Here is a 9,791-nt window from a genome sequence, read left to right as displayed (position 1 = left end):
ATCTGTTTTTCCTTAGTTTTGCCTTTTTATCTTGTTTGCTAGCTACTTTATCTTTTATTTTGCTTGGCTTAATGCCCTTTTCTTTCCTGCCTCCTTTTTCTTTTCCTTCCACATCTCTGATGTCTTTTTCGATCTTTCCCTTCTTGATAAACTCCACAGCCATTCGGATGATCAGAACAGACCAGTACGAGTTGAGCAAAAAGACTCCCAGCAGCAGCCCCCATATGGGCACCAGAAGCATGGACCCAAACTCCCAAAGAAACCCGTACCCGGGGAATAGCACCATGTACAAATATATGAATATTCTTGGAATAATGAACATTCCTGCAAAGATGATAAATAAAACATTTCCAAGGCTCTGGTACCCAAGATACACAGAAATCTTTGCAGAGTCCATCCACGGATCAGATATATCGTGCAGCAGCATGATGAACACTCCATACCGCAAGAAGTTGTATCTGTACGAAAACCCAACAAGAAGCAGAGTGACAAAGTGGTGCCACACCATAAGATAGAAGTCAGACTGCTTTTCTTCAAAGAACATCGTGATAAAACTACCAGAGTAGTAGACTGTTTCAATCACGTAGTAGTTATTTATCCGGCTGGGAGTCTGGTTGTTGGGCCACTCCATTGTCACGCCAAGCGGATAGTAGATCCACGACTCGCCTGCGAGACAGTATATACCGTATAAGCTCAGGGTGCCAAAGCAGACGACCTTCCACAGCGCCCGAGTGAACTTTTTTCTGTCAATATCTGCAGGATTTTTCACTCTTGCGAGCTTTCTTATTATGAGCTCTGAAATGGTGGTTTTTACTATGCGGTGGAGTATCGTATAGACAACAATGCCGCAGACGTACATAATTATGTCAGTGGGAAGTCTGATGGCTGGATCTAAGGATCTATTTTCCCATTCTTTTCGCATGGTTTTTATGCTCTGGGCGTATAAGAAGAGAGCGTGAAACAATGTTTCACATTTATTTTTATGAAGAAGCAAAGACAGGAGGGCATACTTATTCTCGAAGACATTCTGTCAATCACCGAAGAGCTCTTGGTACTATCAAAAATAGCGCCAAACGACAAAGAGAAAGACATACACAGAGAAATAAAGGAGGGGTTTCAGCTGAAAACAAAGACCGAGCTGCTAGTGGCGGCTGTGTCGTCTCTGTACGATATCATTCTGGAAATAGAAACAGACCAAGAGTCCAACCGGCTGTGGAAGAAGGCCGAAGACAAATCTCCACACATAAAACAGAAAACACAAAATAAACAAAACCTGATGGCGTATTTAGATACGATACAAGAAACAAAAAAAGAAGAAAGCAGAACAGAGTCATCACCTGCTGCCAGTATTATAGATAGCACTGATTAGGCTCTTTAAAAGAGAGATGAAATGGATAATAGCAGAAGTATCACAGCTTACAATCTTCCATTAATGGATAAAAAGAATAATCCGAGAATAATAACTGGCACTCATAAAAAGAAAAACTAAACAGCCATTGCATTGATAGATAAGAAATAAGACAAAAAAAGATAAGAATTGTCCGGCGCGCTTCAAATGAATATATTTCACTCTGTGAACTGCATTGCAGAAAATAAAAACAAAAATGGAATAGCTCCTATAGTGTATCTTTATTAGGCCGTCTACTTCTTAGAATAGCCTCATTTAAAATATTTGTGCTCTACCTCTCACGCCATCACAGCATCGCATATTTGTGCGTCCATTCCCTTGCTATTCGCATGTATTCTCCTCTATTCTCAGTGTACAGTTTTGAAATGTTCGTGTCCAGGGGATCCGCAGGGTTTGGGTCTGCGAGTAGAGAGGTTATCGAGAGCAGAACCTTCGAAATAGTCAGCGCAGAGGACCACTCTTTTCCTATGATGTCAAGACAGATGTAAGTGTCTTTTATGTTGCAATGGAATATCTTGGTGCCCACTCTTACCTTCGGCGGAGAGTAGGGATAGTTCAGAGGGAAGACAATGTCAAACTCAAAAGACCCTCCTTCGTACGGAGTGCCTTCTGGCCCAAAAATAGTTGCCTTCCACACGAGTAGATTATCAAAATCAATAGGCCCAGCACTAAAACACGCACTTGTGTCATTGCTCATCTCCGAGAGGTCATTCAATATTCTTCGAATATGCTGCCCGTTCTCCTTGTACTTCATGCACGCCCGTAAATATTTTGCGTTTTGCTTTTCTTCCTTTTTTATTTTTATTTTCAAACACTTATTGTTTCATATTTTGCAAGCCATGAAACCGAAAAGAAAGAAGGCAGCCTTTGCACAGACGTCCCCTGCCCTCCCGTACGAGTACAAGCTAAGAAGGTACAAGGCGCGGAAGGTAAGAAGGGAAGAAAGCAAGGAAATAGACGAGCTAGAAAGGTTTGCAACACACACAGCCGCAAGAAAACAGGAAGAGTCAATGGCGCACGCAGCGCCCTCGCAGAATGTCGTGCTGCGGAGACATTTGAGAAAAAAAGATCTTGAATCAAAGATAAAAAAAGCAGCACAGGAGGCAGATGGAACGCACACTCCCCCGGCTCTGCACCATCTCGAGCTGCGCCCAGTGTACGAGCCACCCGGCAGCACTGTCTACACTTTTGACATAGTCGAGTGGGAAGATGCCGTGGAGAATGACAAAATACCCTTGAAAGACGCTGAGGACAGACTGCTCTTGGACAATGCATACGATGAAATCCAGTGGGAGCAGAGAGTTCTGTACGATGATGCCTGCCCTAACTTTCTGCACATGCCCACCCATCTGACAATCGATGCAAGCGATAAAAACCTTCTTTTTGATATTACCGATAAAGGAGAAGTTTGCAAAGAAAAAAAGAAGGAAAAAAAAAAGAGACACACACGGCCCCTCAGCAAATACAACATATCCGGAGACAAACACTACGCAGAGCCGCACGAGACACAGAAGAGCGCGCTTGGCATCCAGGGCGTGCAGCACTCCATTCCTGCGCTCAAGTTGGCTCGAGAGATATACAAAACTTACCTGACAAAAGAAGAGCTGCGATTCTTCCACAGGCCGCCCTTGCACATCCCAGCAACTACGGAGATACGCTTCAGTGCGCTAGCAGAGAGCACAGCAAAGGCATCATCCATCCTGAAGAAGAAAAAAGAGCTCACACTCAGAGACACAGCATCGTTTGTTCTTCTCGAGTACTCAGAAGAAATACCCCCGCTGATCATAAAAACAGGCATGGCGAGTATCATCACCACGTTCTACCGAAAAAGCACAGCAAAAGACACACCGCCACACGATGCTGAGATAGGAAGCATGACTCTTCTGGAGCCTAAAGACCCGTCACCCTTTTTGTTCATAGGAGACGTGCAGCCAGGCGATGCCTTATCAGGCATTGTAAATAATCTTTACAAAGCACCGATTGTATTCCACGGATCGAGTGATCTCTTGGCAGTGCGCACACGGGGAGATAAGGGCGCTTACTATGTGAGGTGCGCAGGGCGTGTGGGGTGTGTGGGACAGACTCTTCCCCTGGACGAAGCATTCAGCCCGCACTCCAGGAGACACAACGTGTTTTGCAAAAACAGAATGAAAGTGGCAGCGTACAGACTGTTCTACGAAAAGGGAAACAGAGAAAGAAAAATGCTGATCCACCAACTCGACGAGATGTTCCCGCACTTCAGCGAAGGAAGCAAGAGAAAATGGCTGAAAGAGTATGCAGAGTGCATTAAAAAAGGGAAAGAAAATGTGTGGGTGCTGAAGCCCAGTGCGTCTCTTCTGAGCGAGGAAGATCTGCGCAGAGCTGTAACGCCAGAGAAGGTGTGCCAATACGAAAGCATGCTGGCTGAAGAAAGAAGGCTAAAAGACGCAGGAATTGTCCTCGCAGCAGGAGAGGATGAAGAGCTAAAAGGAGAAGAGGAAGAGCTGAAGCTAGCCGTGTGGAACTGCACGAGAAACTTTGTGAATGCAGCTGCAGGGAAGGGAGTGCTGGAAATATCCGGGCCTGGTGATCCAACGGGCATTGGAGAAGGATTCAGCTTTGTAAGGGCGAGGAGACAGAGAGAAGCTGGAGAAGAGGAGAGAAAAACCACCCTGGAGCAGGCACAGGCGTACAGAGATGAGATACGCAGAATATGGGATGCGCAGATGGCTGCCCTGCGGTGCGAGAAAGTGCTGGAGGATGATGCAATTCGAAGAGATGCTAAAAAAAATATTGCAAACGAAGGTAAGAGCGATAAAAAAAGTGGCACAAGTGAAACAAAAAGCGATAAAACACAAAAAACAGCAAACCAGCCTGCAAATAAGTCAGGCCGCATACTGTCCATCACTAGAACCGTTATGTCAGGAGATAAGAAAGTGCAGGAGACAGAAATAGTCACAGACCCGCGGGTGATAGAGGCGTACATGAAGGCGAGGAAGAAGCAGAAAAAAGAAGAAACACGCACATCCCTGCGGTGCGGATCGTGCGGAGTGGTTGGGCACATGAAAACGAACAAATCGTGCATGAACTACAAAGGAAAAGCAATTGAAAAAAAAGAAAGAAAGAAAAGCCCGCTTCTTGTGCTGAGTGAAATCATCCTGGGGGTTATCAAGGAGCTCTTTGCTGTTCCATTTTCGGTTGCATTCCACCGCCCAGTCTCTCTGAAGAAGTTCCCGAACTATCTTAGCTTCATCCCCCACCCCATAGACCTAACCACAATGAAGATAAAGGCCAGGAACAGCGAATACAACACGTACAACGAGTTTCTGAATGATATGCAGCTTATGAATGCCAACTGCAATACGTACAACGGAGCAGGGCACTCGCTTACGAAGATATCAGGAGAAATGCTGGAGATAGCCCTGGCAGCGTACAGCAAGAACAAAGACGCAATTGCAGCACTGGAGGGCAATGGACACAGCACGAGCGAACAATGAAGAGAAAGTTATAGGCAATGAGCGAGTTAATAAAAATATTATTTTTGTAAGTGCGCTGCAGTTAACTGTTCTTTTTTCTTAGCAGTTTTGCCAACTGAAAATCTAAGATAAAATTTATTAAAATTGCTAAATATAGCCCTGGTAGCAAAAATTACCAAATGCAGACAAAAACAGAAACGGAAAAAGATCGATGAGATGTTCAGTGTTAACTACTCAGAGGAAAGTAAACAAAATCAGTGTACTATTTATTCATTGTTCACTCGGCAGTGCTGCCTCCTTAGCTCCCGCAGCTCAGACAGTCTCCATCAATGGGGCACCCTTCTGATCTTCCTTTCTCTTCCTCCTGTTTCTGCAGGAACTCCTGCGCCTGCTGTTTGTCCACTGTAAACTTGATGGCTGCCTGCGATGGCTTTGTCCTGAGGTAGTATGTCCCTGTCTTAAGGCCTTTTTTCCATCCGTAGAAGTGCATGCTTGTGAGCTGCGCAAATGTGGGCGTGGCAATGTGGATGTTCATCGATTGACTTTGGTCAACAAATGCTCCCCTGTCAGCTGCCTGATCAATCACTGCTTTTTGCTTTATCTCCCACACGGTTTTGTAGAGGCTCTTGATGTGGTCTGGGATGCTGGGAATATTCTGCACAGATCCTTCGTGTTCTATGATGATATTCTTCATCTCCTGTCCCCACAGCCCAAGGTCTGCAAGGTCCCTGACCAGGTGGCTGTTCACTATCTGGAACTCTCCCGATAAGGTTCTTCTCGTGTAGATATTGCTGGTAAATCCTTCAAAGCATTCGTTGTATCCGAGAATCTGCGATGTGGAGGCTGTGGGCATAAGGGCAACAAGCAAGCTGTTGCGCACTCCGTGCTGTGCAATCCGCTTCTTAAGTGCAGCCCAGTCCCATCTGTCAGTTGGCACTACGTTCCACATGTCGTACTGCAGTATGCCTTTGCTTACAGGGCTCCCAGCGTACGAGCAGTATGGGCCCAGAGCCTCAGATATCTCGCAGGATGCCTCAAGTGCTCCGTAGTAGATGGTTTCGAATATGTCTCTGTTCAGATTTCTCGCTTGCTCGCTTTCAAAGGGATACCCCATAAGAATGTACACATCTGCCAGGCCCTGCACTCCTATGCCTATGGGCCTGTTTTTCAGGTTTGAATCGCGTGCTTCCTTTAGCGGGTACTTATTCACATCGATTATTTTGTTGAGATTTTTTGTTACAATCCCTGCAACTTTTTTCAGCTTTTGGAAGTCAAACTGTCCGTCAACAATGTACGTAGGGAGAGCGAGAGAAGCCAAGTTGCACACAGCTACCTCATCAGGGCTGGTGTACTCTACAATCTCAGCGCACAGGTTGCTTCCCTTGATGGTTCCAAGGTTGCTTTGGTTGCTTTTTTTGTTGCAAGCATCTTTATAGAGGATGTATGGCACGCCTGTTTCTATCTCTGCTTCAAGGATGGCCTTCCAGAGCTTACGTGCAGGGACTGTCTTTCTCGAGATGCTTTTGTCCTGCTCGTACTGCGTGTAGAGCGCATCGAAGGCCTCACCGTACACTTCGTGCAGGTCTTTTGCCGTATTGGGACAGAACAGCGACCACTCTTCGTCATTCTCCACTCTGTGCATGAACAAATCGGGTATCCACAGGCCGAGGAAGAGATTTCTTGCACGCATTTCCTCCTTTCCTGTGTTTTTTTTGAGGTCAAGGAAGTCAAATACGTCTGTGTGCCATGGCTCCAGATATACCACAATCGATCCTGGCCTTTTGTTTCCTCCCTGATCAACGTACTTTGAAGTAGCATCGAAGACTCTCAGCATGGGAACTATTCCATTCGAGTGCCCAAATGTCCCTTTGATATAGGTTCCTGTTCCGCGCACATTCTGGATGTTCACTCCTATCCCTCCCGCGTGCTTGGAGATAAGTGCGCACTGCTTCAGCGTGTTGTATATTCCTTCGATCGAGTCGCTTTGCATGGAGAGCAGGAAACAGCTGGAGAGCTGCGGCGCAATGGTGCTGCTGTTGAAAAGAGTGGGGGTGGCGTGGATGAAGTGTTTGGTGGACATAAGCTCGTACGTCTCAATCACCGCATCTATGTCGTCCCTGTGGATTCCCAAACTCACACGCATCCAGAGATACTGCGGCCTTTCCACGATCACATTCTCTTTTGACTTCAGCAGATAGGATCTTTTGAGGGTTTTTATTCCAAAATAGGAAAAGTCAAAATCTCTCTCGTTTTTTATGGCGCTGTCCAGTCTCTCTCTGTTCTTCATAACTATCTCTATGATGTCATCGGAAATGATTTCTGCCTTCATGTTGACATTTTCTTCTTTTGCGCTGCTATTCTCTGAACTGCTTTCACTTCTTTCCGTCTTAATGGGATTTTCTGCAAGAAGAAGCATGCTATCTGAGAACTTCTCCGGGGTTGTTCTGTGCAGCAGCGATGCTTCTATTCTTCCTGCCAGGAGGGAGTAGTGCGGGTGGTTGGTGGTCATGTTTGCTGCTGTTTCTGCTGCTAGCACGCTTAGCTCTTCTGTTGTCATATTATCGCATATGCCTGCTGTGATTTTATCTGCTAGTTCTGATGTTTTTACGAAGGTTGAGTCCAATCCGTGCGCAATCTTTTTCAAATATTCGGCGAGTATTTCCTGGTTGTATTCTACTTTTGCTCCTCTTTTCAAAATGGTTCTTTCTCTTGACATTGTAATAAAATAGCAAGGGTAAAAATAATTTCACTTTCTTGTTTATGGTGGCATATGGAATATGAGTGGTACGAGAGCAGAAAAACAGCAACAATAATTGCAGGCGGGGTAGAGTGGAGAGATCTCAAGGAAGTGAAGAAGGAGGGAGATTTATTATCCATCGCAGCAGGAGAGAGACTGTACAGCATACGAATACAGCATGACTACACTGTAGAAAAGCACAGAGTGTGGGATGGCAAGTTGGAAGTAGTTCTGAGAAAAAAAGAGGAAAAGAAATGGATGAGCTTAGAGGGAGAAAGAGTGCTGGCATTTGAAAGACAAAAAGAGGTGCCTGAAGAGAAGGAGGTGCTTTCCAACGATCCTGTGATGAATATGCTGATGGAAGTGTACTCCAATGCCCCAGAAGATGCAAAGAGAGAGATGAACAAATCGTTCTACGAGTCCAAAGGAACAGAGCTCAGAACACACAGCGCCCCTCATAAACACACCAAGAAGTACGAAAGAAAGTAAATGAAAAATGAAAGAAATTAATCATAAAAATAATAAGGTTTCTATTTTTCATTATTGCACCAAAATAAAACAGAGGAATAATGATTTACTATTTATTTTTAATGAACTCTTCAATAATGGATAAGAATAACAGCTCCTGTTCTATTTTCATCCTTTTGCATCTTTTATTCTTTGTTTATTGATAGATAAGTTTGCTATTCTCGGATTACAGCGTTCTATGAGAGCGGGTCTATAGTTGCTATTACTATGTCCGTATTCACCCGGGAGAGAATGGAGAAGTGCGGCTCTGTCACGCTCTTCAGGAGGCCATTGGCGAGCCTTGGAACGAGGAATACTATTCTCTTTATCATCGTAAGAAGCCTTGGGGTTACAGTCACTCTTTCTGCTGGAGGCTTTGGCGAGTCTGTGATGATTGTTACAATGTCATTAGAGTCGATTATTGGTGATTCTGGGAATATCGATGCAATGTGTCCGTCATCTCCTATCCCAAGGAAAGCCAAATCCACTTTTGCATTTTGGAGAAGCTCTTTGTACTCGCTCACCATCTCATCCTGCGGTATCGAAGTATTGTACGGGTGGACTGCGCCTACACCCTGCAGGAAGAGCTCTGCGTCTTTGTAGTTGCTCTGAGGGTCTGTCAGAGGAACGAGTCTTTCGTCTGCGAAGAAAACTGTCCATTCTCTTTTGTTAAGCTGCGCAACTGTGGCGCATTCGAGTATTCGAAGTATCGACCCTCCTGATATCATCAGAGTAAGCGGCTTTTCATTGTACTTGAGCAGCTCTTCATACACTATTGTTTCGAGACTGCTTACAGACAACTTTGTTTTCATAAATAGAAGAAGGAAGAAGCAAATTTTTATGTCCAAATTAGACCCAGAAAAACAACTGTCTGAAGTCTGTGTGGATCTAAACCCAAACGAGCCTGCAGAGATAGAACAGCCGTGCATCTCCTGCGGTGGCCCGGGGGTGCTCAGGCTGCTTATTGTCCCGGATATGTTCTTCCCGGACGCCCTGGTGAGCACTTTCACGTGCAAATCGTGCTCCTTCAGAAATAAGCAAATGGATGAAATGGACACATCATTGAATGGCGTGCGCATCACGTGCTCGCTGGACAAGACGGAAGATCTAAGAAGATACCTGATAGTGCCTGCGCGCGCTAAGATACGGCTGGACTCTGGGGAGCGAGGCGTATCGTACGTGCAGACTGAAGACACAGTGACAACAGTTGAGGCGCTGCTTCGGGGAATATTTGAAAAACTAATTTCCATGGGGAGCATGCCAGAGGACAAGCTCACAGAAGAAGAGCTCGCAGGTCTTGGGGAGTATTCTGATATTGCGGTGTTTTTGCAGAAATCAATGGATGATCTTGACATCGTGCTGAGCATAGAAGACGACAAGGGCGTGGCAAGGGTTATGCCGCTGGGGGCAAACATGCAGCACACGACAAAGGGCGTGGGGTTGGAGTACTACAGAGACGGCGTGGTAGAGATAGAAGAGTACGAAGTGAAGAAAGTTGGCGAAACACCTGAGCACGCCAGCGAAGAAGATCGTGAAGTAGACATATGAAATATTTAATATGAGTAAAGTGTGCAATGTGCTTTGTGAATAAAAACTAATAAAATGTTTACATTCGCTGCTAAATAAAATATCGGTTAGACTTTTTGTTTATTTTCATTGCACAGGGAAAGTATTATCTAAGTAG

The 9,791-nt window shown here is 45.2% G+C and overlaps 8 protein-coding genes across 8 annotated transcripts; 4 read left to right on the top strand and 4 right to left on the bottom strand.

Moving 5' to 3' along the window:
* On the bottom strand, nt 1-922 carry NEMIN01_1781 (very-long-chain ceramide synthase; the record flags this gene model as incomplete). Its single annotated transcript, XM_051477723.1, has 1 exon — nt 1-922. A coding segment is annotated over one exon (922 nt), but the record flags the coding sequence as incomplete, so codon positions are not given.
* A 60-nt stretch (nt 923-982) lies between these two features.
* Nucleotides 983-1,369, top strand: NEMIN01_1780 (uncharacterized protein; the record flags this gene model as incomplete). The annotated part of the gene is made up of 1 exon (XM_051477722.1): nt 983-1,369. One exon carries the CDS (start codon nt 983-985, stop codon nt 1,367-1,369), a length of 387 nt encoding a protein of 128 aa, XP_051333682.1.
* A 325-nt stretch (nt 1,370-1,694) lies between these two features.
* Nucleotides 1,695-2,162, bottom strand: NEMIN01_1779 (ubiquitin-conjugating enzyme E2 D; the record flags this gene model as incomplete). Its single annotated transcript, XM_051477721.1, has 1 exon — nt 1,695-2,162. The coding sequence occupies one exon, from the start codon at nt 2,160-2,162 to the stop codon at nt 1,695-1,697; it is 468 nt and encodes a 155-aa protein (XP_051333681.1).
* An 85-nt stretch (nt 2,163-2,247) lies between these two features.
* Nucleotides 2,248-4,884, top strand: NEMIN01_1778 (transcription initiation factor TFIID subunit 1; the record flags this gene model as incomplete). Its single annotated transcript, XM_051477720.1, has 1 exon — nt 2,248-4,884. One exon carries the CDS (start codon nt 2,248-2,250, stop codon nt 4,882-4,884), a length of 2,637 nt encoding a protein of 878 aa, XP_051333680.1.
* A 277-nt stretch (nt 4,885-5,161) lies between these two features.
* Nucleotides 5,162-7,579, bottom strand: NEMIN01_1777 (ribonucleoside-diphosphate reductase subunit M1; the record flags this gene model as incomplete). Its single annotated transcript, XM_051477719.1, has 1 exon — nt 5,162-7,579. One exon carries the CDS (start codon nt 7,577-7,579, stop codon nt 5,162-5,164), a length of 2,418 nt encoding a protein of 805 aa, XP_051333679.1.
* Nucleotides 7,580-7,633: 54 nt separating this feature from the next.
* Nucleotides 7,634-8,089, top strand: NEMIN01_1776 (suppressor of G2 allele of SKP1; the record flags this gene model as incomplete). The annotated part of the gene is made up of 1 exon (XM_051477718.1): nt 7,634-8,089. One exon carries the CDS (start codon nt 7,634-7,636, stop codon nt 8,087-8,089), a length of 456 nt encoding a protein of 151 aa, XP_051333678.1.
* Nucleotides 8,090-8,304: 215 nt separating this feature from the next.
* Nucleotides 8,305-8,919, bottom strand: NEMIN01_1775 (6-phosphogluconolactonase; the record flags this gene model as incomplete). The annotated part of the gene is made up of 1 exon (XM_051477717.1): nt 8,305-8,919. One exon carries the CDS (start codon nt 8,917-8,919, stop codon nt 8,305-8,307), a length of 615 nt encoding a protein of 204 aa, XP_051333677.1.
* Nucleotides 8,920-8,947: 28 nt separating this feature from the next.
* NEMIN01_1774 (uncharacterized protein) lies at nt 8,948-9,655 on the top strand (the record flags this gene model as incomplete). The annotated part of the gene is made up of 1 exon (XM_051477716.1): nt 8,948-9,655. One exon carries the CDS (start codon nt 8,948-8,950, stop codon nt 9,653-9,655), a length of 708 nt encoding a protein of 235 aa, XP_051333676.1.
* Nucleotides 9,656-9,791: the final 136 nt, after the last annotated feature.

Source organism: Nematocida minor (assembly GCF_024244105.1).
Source record: "Nematocida minor strain JUm1510 chromosome Unknown 7736, whole genome shotgun sequence".
Lineage (NCBI taxonomy): Eukaryota > Fungi > Microsporidia > Nematocida > Nematocida minor.
This window is presented reverse-complemented; position numbering and strand designations above follow the sequence as displayed.